This window comes from Enhydra lutris, unplaced genomic scaffold, assembly GCF_002288905.1.
Source record: "Enhydra lutris kenyoni isolate GAN:26980312 unplaced genomic scaffold, ASM228890v2 scaffoldscaffold21, whole genome shotgun sequence".
In the NCBI taxonomy this organism is placed as follows: Eukaryota; Metazoa; Chordata; class Mammalia; order Carnivora; family Mustelidae; genus Enhydra; species Enhydra lutris.
Genome location: NW_019154105.1, coordinates 50,136,379 through 50,154,106, shown reverse-complemented (window position 1 = coordinate 50,154,106; position 17,728 = coordinate 50,136,379). Strand labels below are relative to the sequence as shown.

Sequence of the window (17,728 nt, the reverse complement as noted above, 5' to 3'; positions counted from 1 at the left end):
TTTCACTTAAAATCTCCTTATTTTCATCATTGTATATTACCAGTTCCTCCATGGTATTTGAAATCCAGATTTTTCCTGGCTCAACTTTGTTAGGTGTGAACTATTTCTGCATTGGTCTTCTGGGAGAAGGGACCTGGTCTCTCTGCCTTTTTTCTGTATACTTTCCACTTGCTCACCTATTCTCTATTCCATTCCATACCCTCACCTTCTAAGATACCTGCCACATCCAGTTCCTAAGCATTTCCTGAATCTGGCAGTGCAAAACAATCTGCTTTTTGTTGATTCCTTCCCTTACAAGCTGCACTATTATTTTAATGCTGTGCCAAGTCAGTTACCATTTGTTTATTCTCTTTTGAGTTTTCACAGTGTAGTTGACATTTCTTCACCAATGTTATCTCCTCTATCATTCTTCTTGCCCTATGGGTTTTAAACTTTTTTAAACTTTTTTGATGTCTTACCTGTCTTTTGTTGGTTTTCAGGTTCCCTAGTTAATCTAAAGTACAGTTTCCATTATTTTCACTTAACATTATATTAAAAGTATTCTCTCCTATATTAAATATTGAAAACACCATTTTTGATGGCTGTATCACAGTACATCTAACCACTAGCCTATAAATGGAAATTTATGATAAGTCAAACTTTTTTACAAACAACGTCAAATTAAAAATCTTTTTAAAAGAAGTTTTTTTTTAAGATTTTATTTATTTATTACACAGGGAAAGAGAGATCACGAGAGAGAGAGCACATGCAAGGGCAGCAGCAGGCAGAGGGACAGGGAGAAGCAGGCTCCCCATTGAGCAAGAAGACAGATGTGGTGCTAGATCCCAGGGCTCTGGGATCATGACCTGAGCAAAAAGGCAGCCACTTAACTGACTGAGCCACCCAGGTGCCCCTACAAAGTTCTATATTTTTCTCTGATAATCCTTAAGACCTAGTTCTAAAATCATATTAAATCAAGTTTTAAAACTTTTAAGCTATTAATACATGTTATCTAGTTAATTTTCAGAAAGTCAATAATAATTTATACCTTCTCCTAAAAAGATAGAGGCAATAGCTGCATAGGATTCATCACATCATCACCAACATCATCACCAACATGACTACTTCTCAAAATCTTTACCCCTTGTGTTTCATTATTGTTTGATTTGGATTTCTATGCTGAAAAATTATAGTTTTTTCCATGATAACATGTGTCCCTATTAATTGCTTATGGACCAAATTCATCTTTTTCTAGTGGAATATTAAGTTATTTCTTATTTGTGTGAACTTTCAATTTGTTAAGAAATCAAGCTTTTTAGGCCAGATTTTTTTTTTACTTTATTATTTGTTAAGGTTTTGTTTGTTTATTACACCTCTGACAGAGAATTTTTAAATTTTTACATAATCAAAATTATCACCTTTTCCTTTATGCTTAGAAAGCTTTCTCATTCCAAGATTAGGTAAATATTTCCTTACATTTTCTTCTTTCATTTATATGTTTGGGATTTTTTATACTTTACTCTTTCTCTGTGGAATTTAATTTGTAAAATTTTCTCCCAATCAGGTGACTCAATGTCATTTACTGCATAATTGTGAGGTCCTCAACTATTAGGTAGTGTAACTTTGACCACATCCTTATCCTAAACTCTTACTTTTACTAGAGTCTGTTTCTGGTTTATTTTAACCCCATTTGTCTGTTGATTCTTCCTCCAGAACATCCTATTTTAATTACCATAACTGTATAGTACATTACAATATCTTCTTGAGAAAAGCCTGCTTTACTACTTGTCTTCCTAAATAGTTTTTAACTCTTTCATTCTATTTATTGTTCAAGATAAACTTTAGAACATTTGGTCAAGTTTCCAGAAAACAATAGCAACAATATTATTTTGATTAAAATTACATTGAATATGTACATTCATTTTAAAAGAATGAAAGTGTTGGGGCGCCTGGGTGGCTCAGTGGGTTAAAGCCTCTGCCTTCAGCTCAGGTCATGATCCTAGGGTCCTGGGATCGAGCCCCACATCAGGCTCTCTGAAACAGGGAGCCTGTTTCCTCCTCTCTCTCTCTGCCTGCCTCTCTGCCTACTTGTGATCTCTGTCTATCAAATAAATAAATAAAATCTTAAAAAAAAAAAAGAATGTAAGTGTTGACAGTATTAATTGCTCCTTTCTAGGAACATGACACTTTTTTTCATACACTCAAGTTTTCTTTTATGTCTTCTGTTGGTTTTATTGTTTTCTCCATACAGAATGTGCATTATCACTCAGTAAGTTTATTCTTAGATTGCTTACATTTTAATACTATACTGAATGATTTTTACCTTTGTATTTTCTTTTTTTTTTATTTTAATTTTAATTTTTTTTTTAATTTTATTTTTCATAAACATATAATATCTTTTTATCCCCAGGGGTACAGGTCTGTGAATCGCCAGGTTTACACACTTCACAGCACTCACCATAGCTCTAACTGGTTATCACCACTATGCCATAAAGTTGTTAATTTTTGTATATTCATTTAATATGGAACCAACTAACTCAATTCTCATTTTTTTCTAACAGTTTTTTAAATTTTTCTAAATATCTTTGCTTTACTATATAAACAATAATTTTAACTGATAATATGATAACTTTTGATCATCTCTTTCTATATTTCACTTCTTAGTAGGTTGGCATGAATGGGATCATGAACAGAATTATCATGATTCTGGTCTAAACAGAAATATCTTTATAATAAAAGTAATAATTGCTAAGTTTTACTCAGTGCTTTTGATATGGTGATTGCTTGGCCAAGGGATTTGGGTAGCTTATTTCCTTTAACTTTCATAATTACTGTAGAAAAAAAGTTACTATTGTAACCCCATTTTAAAGGTGATGAAATGGAGGCTCTACAGCAGAAATATATCCAAGGTTATCCAAGTAGTCAATAGCAAAGCAGGATTCAACCTCACATTGATTTGACTTTAGAGCTCAAGCTTATAAATAATATAACTAATATTACATTCTAGAATGTTAAGTAAGTGTGAGTTGATAAGGATTTTTAAAAAAATGTATTGTGTTTTCGGTTGAGAAAGGAGATGGGAGAGAAAGAGTACCCTGACTCTAGGCAAATGAAACACACACATGAAGAGTACATTAATGATGCAAGAAAAGTAGAGCATAGGATGCTTCTCCATAGTTCCTCAAGCCAAGTGTGAACACCAAAATCAATTACTAAGGAAAAGAACATATTTCAAAGACTGAGGCATCTAAGAGGTTATTATTATTCCCACACAAATAACAAAGCTGGGTCATGTGACCTCTTGGTCATTTCAATTTCCAAAAATTTATCAAGAAAATATTTTGGTCTCATTAATTCAGGTCTTTGATTCACTGAAACATCGCTTCAACCAAAAGGTGGGGTGGAGGTGATTCATGGTATTTAAGTCACATCTTGGCAAGAAGCTGAGTTGCGGGAGATAGCGTGCCTCCTTTTCCAGTGTGAAAAAAAAAGAAATTCAGCAATGCTGAAAATAAAGTCTCTTAGAGTGTTACGCAAAATTATGTATTTCTGCAGCATACCCTGGATTACTGACTGTGTAATAGCCCTGCTGGACTCCCACCACTGCACGAAGCCCATGCTGGAAACATTATGATTAGCATGGAGAAACATGAACATCTTGCTTTTTCACCAGACAATTTCATTGTTGGTGTTAGGGGGTGAAGCTCTTCCTCAGAAGCAGTTACATAAAAGTTTTTAGCTTTAAATGTCACACTTTTTTAGGAGAGGGACAATTGATTGGGTCTAATTAGGTATTAATTTAAGAATGCAATTTTTTACAAGCTTCAGGAAAGCACACCCTTGACCAGTGACCAGAGAGGCAGCTTGATCTGCATGCACAAGCACAGGATTGCACTTCATACTCAGGTTCTAGTCTTGGTCCTGTTTGGCAAGGCTCTTAACCTATCAGCCCTCAGTTTATTCATTTGACAGTTGGTAATAATAATCTTGCTGCCATTTCCTTCATAGGGCTTCTAGGGAGATTGAAAAAGGAGTATAAATGGAAAAGTGCCTTTGAAAACTGAAATACAATTGACATGTGTAAGGAAAGATCTAACCGTTCCTAGGATGCTCTCCCTAAAGAGCAGTCATATTTATTGCTCACCCTAACTTCTCTGAAAAAGACAAATAGTCATCAACAGTAATAGAGTTCTGCAGAGCCAGCCTGTTTCCATTTCAATTCAAAGCCCTTGAGGCATCAAACTTTCAATCCAGGCACTACCCCCGAGTCTCCAGTAAATTTGTCTGTTTCCCCAATACATGTGGTGAGCCCTTGAACAGAACCATCAGGCTATGTCTGATCATATTATCCTATCAGTCAGTGATAATCGAATTTAAAGGCTAAAGGAGAAATGACCTATTTTACATGGACTTTCTGAGAGCCCTTGGAGAGAGATGCCATGTGATCCCAGGACCACTTGGTAACTCAAGCCCTGGGTTGCCACATGGCTCCTTCTTCCCCTCAGTCCCTTCAGCTAGTCATTTCTTTATACACTGTACAGGGGCTCTGTGTACTGGGGACTGAGCTTAAATTGAGCTTGAGACAGGGGCCATGGAATGATTGAGTAGTGAATTAGATAGAAAATTGCGGTTTTTGCGCCCTAAGTGAGAGAATCACTGCCTTCAACCAGCTGCTACAACTTGAGTATTTCTCACTTCTTTTGACATTTTTTTTTCAACAGGGGAACTTGATGTAAAACATATTTGTCTCTTTTGATGCTCAAGACCTGCCTTTTTCCCCCAACCTTCTTTTAAAATCTGCCCTCCACATTGTCAATGTTCTTTATCCATGATCAGTGAACACTGTAACCTGTGTAAGTCGCTGCTCAAGGAGTTTAAGAAGGGAAAAATATAAATCTTAAATTCACCACAGGTTCACCAGGCCCCAATCAGAATAATCAGCCCAGGAACATGACATACAGGAGTACAAGAAGCTGAATGTAAAAGGCAAAAACACCACAGGGAGGATTTGTTTCTTGTATTGGTTTTGGGGTTTTTACACAAACTATTCTTTTCCCAAGAGGTGCTTGCAATTGAGTCAAATTTGAAAACTGTAAAATCCCTGGATTCATTTATTTGCATTTGTTCATTCATGCAAAAATACAATTGGCTGTCCTAGACTAGGCAAATGAGGACACTGGTAATACACAGCAAACTTCATTTCAACACACATGACTTAAGCCTGCTCCATGCCTGGTACTATGCTAGGCCCTGAGAGAAAAAAGAAAATGAGTAAGATTAGATTCTGGCCTCCAGGGATTGACACATAACTCTGATCCAAGACAGAGTAAGAAAACTACTAGAAGAGAAGCATGGAGTGTTTTGGCAGCCTCCCTGACCGATCTATAGCTTTTTTTAAAATACAGCTTCCTGAGCATGGGTTAGGTTAAGGATAAGGATAAAGATAAAAGGCCTCCAACCCCATTCACAATCTAATATCACCCAGATGGAAGACCGTCTTCCCAGCCTCATTTCCCACCATGCCCATAACACAACTAGCCACTCATCGTTTTTCAAACATGTGCCAACATTTACTCTTTCAGTTCTTTGTTCACAAGGCTCTGTATGACTAGAATGCCTTTTCATCCTCTTCACCACCTAGAAATCCCTTACTCTTCCCCTAAGATCCAACTCAGTGATCTGCAAGGTGAAAGTGAACAATGATATGTCATCCCAAGTTCTCTCTCAGCCTATAAGTCAATGATATGTGAATTTAAGAAGTATATCAAACAGTTTACCTTCCTTGAACCATGAAGCCATTCCTGATGCCCTGAGACATAATTCCTCTTGGCCCTCTGAACTTCCATCCCACATGTTGCTAAAGTACTGAACATACCAAATTGCAATTAGATGCTTATTTATTAGTATATCCTTTCAACTAGAATGGGTATAGCTCGAGGGCAGGGTCTGCATCTTATTTAATTTTTATTTTGTATAACCAACAGTTACATGGCCATAACTATGTGTCAACCACTATTCCAAGTATATTGCATGTATTTATCTATTTGATCCTCATAACAACCTTATGAGATAGATACCACCATTATCTCATCTTGCCCATGAGGGAACTGAGACAGAGTTTAAACAACATGCCCAAGGTCATACAGCTGGTAAGCAGTGATCCATGATATGAACCTAGCTCTTAAGTGCTATATTATGCTGTTTTTACTTATCTCTGTACCCTCAGTGCTTTGCCCAGAGGTCTAGTATTTAAAATGTGGAGCTCAATAAATGTGTTTTAGCTCACTAAATGAATGAGCAGATGATCACTACTGGTTACCCCTAGCTGGATTCTCTTGAAAATTTCTAGGCTATAGAAGTTAAGGGTAATGAGCAGACTTGGAGAATGTTCAGAGAAACTCAAGAAGATGGGAATGAAGAATTATACCTAAGGATTTAGGTTGCTTAGCCATGAGAAGCATAAGCTGAGGGCTGCTTTCATAATTATATTCAAGGCCAGGAAGGCTGATTCCTGAGGACAGTGACTGAGCTGTTTTTCTCCACCTCCAGGGAGGATGAAGAAGCAGAACTGGTCCTAAGCTGCAAAGGGTGCCATTTAAATCCACCACAAGGAAGAATTTCCTTAACCTAAGAATTGTTTGTTAGACCTAAGAATAAGCTATGGAGAGAAGCTCTATAATGTTATCTATCTTCAGCCTTTGGACTTGCTTCTGCTCAGAATGAAGAGCATAGCATGTAGGGTAAAGACACAATGACAGGTTACCCCCAGTTCTCTTCTTGAATCTAAGAACTACATCAAACACTTTACTTTCCTGGACCAAAATGAATGAATGAATGAATGAATGAATGAGTCCCACATAATTTAAAAGGCAACAACAAAAAACTGGAACCAGCAAGGAAAGGAGTCTTCTTAAACATACCATTGTGTCAGAAATGTAACAATGAAGAAGAAAAGGAACTTGTTTTCTAATTAACCTAAACTCTTCCATGTTCTACATTCAAAGGTTTCTTGCTAAGTCCATCACACCTTTGACATAAAGTCAAAACTGGTCAGTCCACATCCTCAGGTGCCGACTTTGACACAACATCACCATTTAATCATCTGATAGATTGCTTTGGTATCTTGAAGCAGACTTCTCTAAACAAGAAGTAGACTCAAAATGTGAGTTACTATTCCATTGATCCCAATGTAAGGTGCTTCAAACATTAAAAAAACGAATCCTTTCCTGAGAACAGAAAACACCATCAAACCTACTTATTTTTCTTTCCTACATAGAAACCAAAACACAAATAGTAATGGAATTGGAAGGGAATTGGAAGAGGGAGAGAGTACACAAAATTATTTCTGTATTTAACATTATTTTAATAACACGATTCTGCTTTATTTTCACTTAATAGAGATAAAATCTTACACTTATTTGATGTTTTACAGCAGATGAACTTCTTTCAAACACACAGTGTTTCACTGAATTTTTACCTGGGAGGTAGATATTTTGCTCCCCATCTTACAAAGAAGAAAACAGCTCAGAAAGATGAGGGACTTGTCTAAGGCCACACATATATCACCAGTAGATCTTCCTTACACCTCCAGCTTCCAGGTCTACCATTTCCCATATATCATAGCCTATTGGGCACAGACCTGCTGAGTACTGGAAAAGACTTATTAGAAGCCTCTTTCACTGTGTGCAACCTTTTTCGGAGCAATGTAGTTGGCCTGTCCCACCTTGAGGAACTCAGCTAGTCCAACAACCTTAGGAGACCTGCTGAACTCAGAGAGAGACAAGTATAAGAGACTGTTCTGTCTGTCTCATGTAGGGCATATCCACCATCAGTGATTTAGGAGAGCCAGGATTCTGATTCTAACTCAGGCTTTTACTGCTCAAAAATTATGTTCCTCCTCAGACTTCAAGCTATATTACAAAGCTGTAATCATTAAGACAGTATGGTACTGGCACAAAGACAGAAACATAGATCAATGGAAGAGAACAGAGACTTAGAAACAGACCCTCAATTTTATGGTCAACTATTCTTCAACAAAGGAGGAATAATATCCAATGGGGGAAAAAAAAGATAGTCTCTTCAACAAATGGTGTTGGGAAAATTGGACAGTCACGTAGAGAAGAATGAAACGGGACCACTTTCTTACACCAGACACAAAAATAAACTCAAAATGGATGAAAGACCTACATGTGAGTCAGGAATCCATCAAAATTTTAGAGGAGAATTCTGGCAGCAAACTCTTTGACCTGATAAACAGCAATTTCCCATTAGACATGTCTCCAAAGGCAAGGGAAACAAAAGCAAAAATGAGTTATTGGGACTTCATCGGAATAAAAAGCTTTTATACAACAAAGGAAACAGTTAACAAAACTAAAAAGCAACCTGTGGGATGGGAGAAGATATTTGCAAATGACTTATCAGATAAAGGGCTAGTGTCCAAAATCTATAAAGAACTTATCAAGCTCAACACCCCCCCAAAAAAATATCCAGCCAAGAAATGGGCAGAAGACATCAACAACATTTTTCCAAAGAGAACATACAAATGGCCAACAGACACATGAAAAAATGTTCAACATCATTTGGCGTCAGGGAAACACAAATCAAAACCACAATGAGATATCACCTCACACCAGACAGAATGACTAAGTTAACACAGGAATCAACAGATGTTGGCGAGAATGTAGAGAAAGGGAAACCCTCTTTCATTGTTGGTGGGAATGCAAACTAGTGCAGCAACTCTGGAAAACAGTATGAATTTTCCTCGCAGAGTTAAAAATAGAACTACCCTACAACCCAGAAAGTGCACTATTGGGTATTTATCCAAAGGATACAAACATAGTAATCAAAGTGGCACCAGGCCCCCAGTGTTTAAACAGTGTCCACAATAGCTAATATATGGAAAGAGTGCAGATGTCCATCAAAAGATGAATGGATAAAGAAGATGTGGTATATATCTATAATGGAATATGACTTAGCCAACAAAAAGAATGAAACCTCACCATTTTCAATGACATGGATGGAACTAGACAGTATTATGCTAAGCGAAATAAGTCAGTCAGAAGAAGACAAATAAATGATTTCACTCATGTGGGATTTAAGAAACAAAGTAGATTAATATAGGGGAAGGGAAGGAAAAATAAAGTAAGATGCAAACAGAGAGGGAGGCAAACCATAAGAGACTCTTAACTATAGGAAACAAACTGAGGGTTGCTGGAGGGGAGGTGAGTGGGAGGATGGGATGATTGGGTGATGGGCATTAAGGAGGATGCTTGATATAATGAGCACTGGGTGTTATATACAACTAAATTCTACCCCTGAAACTAATAACTCAGTATAAGTTAACTAAAGTGAATTTAAGTAAATTTTTTAAAAATTATGCTCCTCCTTAAAAACCTGGCTCAAATGCCATCTACCCTGTGAAATCATTCCTGCCCTCTTGCACCATGTGGATAGACATAATCCTTTGGTGCTTACAAAGGATTATGTCCTTACAAAGGACTGGATCCAGTCTGCTTTGGCCCAGGCCCCATGTACTAATTAAGTGTTCCTAACCTCTCTGAAACTCCCTCATCTATGAAATGAAGATACTACTCATATCTCCCTAATGCCACAATGATAAGGATTCTATGAGTTAATATAAGGAGAATTCTTAAACAGCTCTTCACACAAAGTAAGCCCTTGATCAGTACATTCCTCATATTATTATCTTCTGTGAGATTTCTGAGCCCTCACTGGGTTTTGTTTATCTTCCTAGTATAAAATACAATATTACTTATATTTATTATAACTCTTCTCCACCATTTTGTTAGTTATTATCCACCCCACCATGAGCCCAGAGACCATTTCTGTCTGGTAATCTCTTTTTAGATAATGCCACCCATATCCACCTTAGACACCTTAAAGAAAAACCTGGGGGCCATTTGACTTTTCCCATATCCTCACACCGTGCATCAGTCAATCATCAAATCCTGAGGTTGGTATCTTCTATATAATTCTGAATTTCCCCTCCATCTCCATCTTGTTTCCATGATCCAACCAGCCCATACTTAAAATAGTGAAGCACCTTCTTCACTGGGTTTTTGGTCTCTACTCTTACCATACCTCAATTTATCATCCACACTGAAATCAGAATCATCTTTCTTTAAAAAAAATTTAAAAAAATTGATCCTTACGTCATACCTTTGCTTAAAACCTATCCATGGTTCCCCACGGCCATTTGAAGCTAGTTGGTCTGACCACACAGGACCTCTCTACTCTCTCCCTCTTTAGACTCATCTTTCACCACTCCTGCCTCACACTGAAAGACTAGAACCCAGAACAACTGGCTGCTTAACACACACCTTAGAGTCTCTCCCTTTCCTGTCTCTGATGTGTTCTCTCTAGCCCTGAATTCTCTTCCCAGTTCTTTGTCTTGCTTAAAGCCTTATTGGCTCTAGATTTACCTCCTCTATGAACTTATTCTTCAGTGTTACCATGATACAAAGCATTTTATCGTGCTTCTGTAATTATAGTGACCTGCTGCACTTATCCCACCATGACCTCAAATTTAAGGGCATTGCCTCTAGCTACTTTCTCATCCACTTAACTGTGGATATGCTTGGCACATAGTAGGTATTCAAAGAAATATTGAGTAGCTGAAAGTATTATATAGACAGTAGGTAGACAGTAGCTGACACATACAGTGTGTGCAACGGATCACTTTACAGTACTTACTGAAGTGCTCTTCTAAGCACTTTCCATAAATTAACATGTTTACTCCTCACAACAATCCTATATGGTAGCTAGGATAATTACCTCCATTTTACAGTTGAATAGAGGATGAAACTGAAGTACAAAGAGTTTACATACTTCGAAAATGATGACCTCAAGTTTAGAACCCAGCAGACTAGCCCTAGATCCCATATTCTTGACGCTTATGTTGTAACACCTGTCTAGATAGGGGTACTATAATAAATAAAGATACCTAAATAGACACAGATAGAATGGTCTAGCTCCAATTTTGCAGATGAGAAAGTTGAGGCATAGGAAGTTCATAGAGAAGTGGTCCAGAGAAAAGAAAGCCAAAGATCAGAGCAGTAATCCCTTCCCCCTCACTAACCAACTGTGGAACTTGGGGCAGTCACTCAGCCTCCCTGGGCCTTGGTTCTTCAAGTGCAATATCAGGGCCAGATCATGTCTCAGCTTTCTTCCAACTCACATTTGCAATTCCCACAGTTCGGCAAGATTAATCAGGGTTGACTTTGTGCCAGGCTCAGTGCTAAGTGCAGAGACACAGAGGCAAACAAGATGCATCTCTGCCCTGAGAAATTTATCTTCTTGTGGGGGAGACAGGCACAGATAGGCAGTATTGACAGAGAAGCTCAAAATGGACACACCGCAATTACATCGGTTATTTTAAAGGAAACGACCCTAAGATACAATATTATCCAGAAACAAGTCCTTTGCCCCTCCATAAGGTCTTTCAACTGTCAATTGCCAGAACAAGAAAGTAGCACCATGCTCCCCCTCCCCCACCTTTCTTTCAAGACCTCACTCAAGCATAATCCCCTTGTTTTACAAGCGAAGAAGCAAAGTCGCTCCTTAAGTAGTTTGCCAGTGGTCAGATTGTTACCTGGTGGTGTAAGCCACCACCACCTCTGTTCCAGAGGTTCTCCCATAGCTGGACCATGAGAGGCAGGAGCATTAACTTTGACATTGCCACTGTTGGTTTTCCAGTATGGGTTATATGCTTAAATGGATTTTCAGATTTATAGTTATTCTAGAAATTGCATCAACTTCATTTCCACCTCCATGGGTAAGCTGGTGCATTTAAGGCAAACAGCATCCAATTAAAATATATTCTGAAGAAGTGAGTGAGCAAGCCATTTTTGTTCAAGTCTTAATTTAAAACACAAACATAAAAACAAAAACAAAAATAAAAAACTATCAGGGGGACTTCTCAAATACCAAATCCCATCACATCATTGTGAGATGATACAGTTAAAATACGTATGATCAAAATATAATTTGAAAATATACTCTGAGAGGCGGACTTGTGTAAGAGCAGTGGCCTCAGGGCCAGTCTCAGTGGGTCCACATCTCTTTTCAGCACCTTAGCAGCTGTGTGACCCTGGGCATGTTCCCTAACAGTACTAAGTCTCAGTCTCCCCACTTGTGCAATAGGATCAAATAATATCTCTCTGTCAGAGTACTAGTAAGAATTAGAAATGTAACTTCATGCTTGGTATAGAATAAGGGTTAAAAAAATAAACGATTAAAAACATTTTATTAAAGTCTTAATGATTCAGAGATTGATTATTCTATTAGAAAATTGTCATGCTTTCTCCCTTTCTTCCTTTTGCTTCCTGCCTGCCCACATCACAGCTGCTCATAAACTATTATTCTGTGAGATAAAAAATGAGATAAAATTCAATTCAGATCACACAGCAACAAAAGTGGAATTGGCACTGGAGTCAAACAGGCCTGAACTTGAGCACTGGATGGCTTTTGACAGGTTATATAACCTCCTTGAGTCTTCGTTTCTTCATCCCTAAAATGGAGGCAATCTTCTAAACCTCTAGATGTCTTAAAAAGATGTAAACAACCACATATACACACACACACACACACACACACACGTATGCATTCATGCACGCACACACACACACACAAACCTCTTGCACTGTAACTGGTAAATAGTAGGTATAGTAGGTAAATAGGAAAGTACTGGATCATTTTTAGTAAGAAATGCAGTATTTGGCTAAAGTAAATCTTCAACATCACTCACAACTTATTTTAAAAACAGCTTCATCACTACCATGGATGGCTAAAGGAAGTCATTGTCACAAAGCTCTTGCATCTGGTGCCATCATATTTCATTTCCTCCCTTGGGGACAGCTTGACTGTCAGCAGAAGTAGGCCAACTTTGTGCATATGTGGACCTGGCATGGCCATACTGATGACTGGAACATGGGGCAGAGGTAGTCCTCAAAGCAGGGAGGCAGGTGAAGCTGAAGCTGACACATTTGACATCTTTTCCATCCACTGCCATGCATTACTGAGTCAGGGAGACCGAACCAGAGATTACGATGTCCTTTTCATAAGCACCACTTCCACTACAGAAGAGTTTCTGTTATCAAATGACAGGGGTTGACCAGCTATACAAGATCACATCTTTGGAAGCAAGTAGCAAAGAGAGCATGTTCATTATTTGCCTTTGGGAAATTACTAAGCTAAAGGTTCATGGGATGCTGACATTATAGGACATGTGCTTTTTTACATAAACATTTGGCTTCCATGTTTCTAATTTAAATATTTTGTCTACAGAGATCTCTGAGTCATCTGCTCACATCCTTTCTCCTTTAATCCTCCCTTGAGGCAGAGACTATATATAAAAATGCTAACTTTCTAAAGGAAAACACATAAACAAAAGACAAAAATCCTAAAGTCACAACTACCTACCATAAAATATCTGAATATTTGTTTAGACCCCCTGGAGACCCACCACATGACATTCTCAAAGTAGCATGCAGAGATTCATTCTGTATCTTTTCCTACTTCCTAAATAATGCTCCCACTCAAAGTGGAAGGACGCCAATTTCATGGCAGGCTGGAGGATGTTTTTTTCGGAAGCTCCTTACTTAACTTCACATTGCTTAGAACAGAACATACCTGTCAATATCAGTGCCACATTTCTCTAAAATTTCTCCTGCAGAGGAGAAATTTTATGAAAAGTTTCCTTCTTTTTATAAAAAGAGAGAATTATTTTTTATAATTGATGTTGAAAATCAACTAATTCCCGAATCACCATTTTTTTCTGTGAAACTTTCTGCTACAGACAAAACGGAAAATCACAGTTTCATTTCATCTAACACCACCCAAAAGAAATGCTTCATGCATGGAAATGTTCTTTTTCCATAAGGCAGTGCCATTTAAGGAAAAAAAAAAAAGCTCTGGCATCGCTCTTCAATATTGTTGTCTAATTAAATAGCAATGCAGCAGATGCGTAAAAGTATGCATTAGAGGTGTGTAATGTGTAATGTGAAGAAGAGTAATCAAAGCCATTCAACAGGATTTAGGAAGGGATTTCAGTTGGCAGCTTATGAGACAGGAGCATATAATTTTGCTAATTTGAAATAGGTATTGTTAACATATAAACATTACTGCTTTGCATATTTTAATGAAAACTGCCTCTACACCAAAATGAATCCTTTAGCTTGAAGTCTCTGCATACCACAGAGCTTCTACCTATTATGAGTTCAGCATAAATAAGAAAGGCACGCAAGTTGCATTAAAAGATGGTCACCTCATTAAAATAGGTTAAAACCAAGACCCTTATTCCAAGCTACTATAACACCATAAAGTAAGTCTGATGACAGGTGTTGTATTAAATTTTTATATTACAATGAACTTGTACTCACACAAACCAAATCTGCATGTTTCCTTTGATATACACCTGCAACTTGTTAATTCAAGGGCCTTTATTAAGAAAGTATAAATTTAGCAACATCTATAGATTTGTAAAACCCCATTAGCTTGCTTGAGAATATAGAGTAAATTCATCTGGAGTCTTATTTGCATGGTTTACAAAGAAATGGAAATTAATGAGGACCTTTCCTAAATGGATGTGCCTACAGATAATGCAGTTCTGCAAAAAGACCAATGTGAATTACCTACACTTGGGCTGAAGAGTTGAGAGAGAGACCAGGGTCCATCTGGAGCTGAGGACATCACTTACCTGCCAGCTCGCTTCTCGCTGAAGGCCTTTTTTCCAGTCTTCTTCCAGCCTGGGGGAGGTCTCATCCATTGCTGATGCTGCTTGCACAAACTGCATCCGCCAGTGGCTGTTACTCCCTTTCGTTGCAAGCCTTTACCAAAGCGGCAGCGAGGGCAGTTCAGGGGCAGACTGTCATGGAGAAAATGCCAGGCCAGAGGATGAAGGATCGGGCAGGAAGAAGCCACATGGGAATAAATTTGGGATACATGGGGCCACCCTGACAGCTGCCAACTGGCCAGGCGGGAGGCCAGCTCAGCCACTGAGCGTCCAGAGATTAGGAACAACTAAGTTCCAGGGCCAGCGGACAATGGGTCATTCTTATGCTTCTGGCATAAAGGTCAGAGGAGGGAAGTGTGAAGGCATGCTTTATGCCCTGGAAATATGCATTTCTATGTGTGCTCCCATCTTCTCCTCACCCCAGCACACAAACACACACACACACACACACACACACACACGAATTTGCATTGTTCTGCACTGTGGTATCAATAGGCTGGAATATCCTGGAAGTAATAAGTTACTTTACATAGAAGCAACACTTTTCATTTGAGCACATCTCCCCCAGCACCATATGAATCATTCACCAGCCAGTAAACATGAAAAATAGCAAGCTCCCTTGGGTGAAAAATAGACTGATCCCTGTAGTTGAATCCTGAGCATCTACAGTCCCTGGTTTCACTCCATGGGATGTTTTGCCACAGACACTCAGCCTTGACCATGGACCTCAACCCTTTTTCCAAATGATTATCTAAAATGATCAGTTTGGATAGACTCCTCAAAATGTGGGGTTAAACCAACCCAAATCTAAACAAAGTCTGTCCTGCTTCACTGGTTTCTTGCGCAGAATGACCCTCTCTTGCTGTTCAGAATTGATTACCTACAGTTTTAAGGTGTGTAGCTGGAACTACTGTCGGTAGCACCTACTTCTTTTCAGTTAGAACAGTGGTTCTCAAACTTGACTGCACAACAGAATCAACTGGGAAGCTTTGTAAAAACGCTATCACCAAGGCTTCATCCCCTTCAGAATCCAGGATTAAAATAACAGAACTCAGTTTTGAGTATCATTTGAGGTTTCTCTAATCTAATCACTCTTCTCAGGCTTGAATCCCCATGACCCTGTCAATACCCCTCCAAACAATGCTTATACCACCATATATGGTAAACTCACCACCTCTGGAGACAGTCTTGTTCCATGGTTGATAGATTTGTCCCCAAATGAATCGATATCCTTCCCCTTGTCACTTCCATAGTTGTACTGTTGTTGTTTTTGTTGTTGTTTTTAATTCCATAAGGAATAAGAGTAAAACCTATTCTGTAGGACAATGCTTCAAAGATCCAAGGACAATAGTGGTCCCTGCTTCAAGTATCTGCTGAAATGTCTCTTTTCCAGGTGAGATTTTGCTAGTTCCTTCAGCAAACTATGTGAGAGGCCGTTGGGTAATTTCTCCATCCTGGTTACTGGCCTCAAAATATATTCCACTACCTCTAGTGATAATGATTGTAATATTCCAGAATCCAGGCTAGTATTTCTGTTATGATCTATCATGGCACACAGAGCTCAATTTTCACATACCATATTTGGAAAATCTTCCCAATAAAAAGCACCATAATAATAATAAGAGTGGCCAGCATTTACTGAGCTTGGACTTAGGTACCCAGCACTGTTTTAAGTGCTTCATTGGCCTTACCTCATTTATTCTTTACACAGATTCTATGAAGTCATCATTATGCTCCTGATTCATAGATGAAGAATCAAGAGGCAAAGACATCTGCTCAGGTGATGGGTCAGGAGTTAACTCAGATCTGACTGCAGTGTTCTAGATCCCTCCCTCATGCCAGTCAATGCCCTTTTACCTGTGCAATCTTGGACTGTATTGCCTGTCTTGACAATCACACCTCACTGATATGATGCCACTGCCAGTTAATACAAGTAGGTTTGCTTGCACCTTCAGATTATAGATGAACATGTTTTATAGACTAGAACCTGCCATACAAGCCTAACTTGCCATTACTATCCATTTAATAGTCACAAGACTATACATTTCCCCTCACCTCTAACAAAGCAGATAAATGCAAAATCCTTCCTTTACTTGCTTGGCTTCTCTCTTTTATTTAGAATACTCAGATGCTTTTTCAGAGATTATCCTGAGGTGTAAAAGGATATGAACAACATAAAAGGAGACAGGCCAGAGAAACAAGGGTCCAGAATATTTTCCCAGACCCTAGACTCAATGGCAGCTTCACCAATCATCAGTTCTTCCCCACCTCCTGCAAACATTTAGCAACAGGACCCCATAAGGAGATCTGGGAGCAATCAATTTACCATTTGAATCACATCATCTGCAAGGTAGCTGAATCAGTTGTGACAGAAGGCAGGACACAAAAAGTCTTTGAAGTAAAAAAGACTTAGGTTTGATTAGCAGCCCCATTATTATGTAGCTCTATGTCCCTGGGTAGGTCACTCAACCTCTCTGAACCTAGTTTCCATGCCTGCCAAAGGGAAGCATTATCATCTCAATTAGGCATATTATTGTTCATCAATACCTCATTCTCTTATGTTCCAATCACACAGCAAGACAGGATTTTAAGCCCCTTAAAATTAAGCATAACCACATGCCTTGTTTTGGTTAATAGAATATGAGAAAAAGGATGGGTATCACTTTCCATGGGGAGGCCTTGATCACCAGCACTTGATGGTCAGCCCCCCCTTCCCCATAATGCAATGATCACGAGGCATGTGTTGATAAGGTATGCCTTAATACCAAAGCAGACTGGATTGTTGAGCCAACTCCTGGAGAACGGTTGCCTTGGAGAGTAACCTGGACCAACAACAGACACTATGGGAACAAGAAATAAACTTCCAGGGTGTCTTTTTCCCTCAGTACAACCTAGTCTACCCTGGCCAATACACCATTCTTGCTATATGGAATTGTTATCACAATAACATGAAATAATCCAACTAGAGTATATATTGCAAGTCTTGAGTAAGTCTGA

At 38.6% G+C, this 17,728-nt stretch overlaps 1 protein-coding gene across 2 annotated transcripts in view; it reads right to left on the bottom strand.

The window, feature by feature from the left end:
- LOC111149050 (PPARG coactivator 1 alpha) overlaps positions 1–14,791 on the bottom strand; it is a 296,508-nt gene extending 281,717 nt beyond the window's left edge. The window contains exon 1 of one of the 2 annotated variants that reach the window (XM_022505948.1): positions 14,696–14,791. In XM_022505948.1, the coding sequence (XP_022361656.1) occupies positions 14,696–14,791 (96 nt within the window). The remainder of the gene's footprint in view (positions 1–14,695) is intronic. The other variant, XM_022505949.1, reaches the window with a different exon arrangement.
- Positions 14,792–17,728: the final 2,937 nt, after the last annotated feature.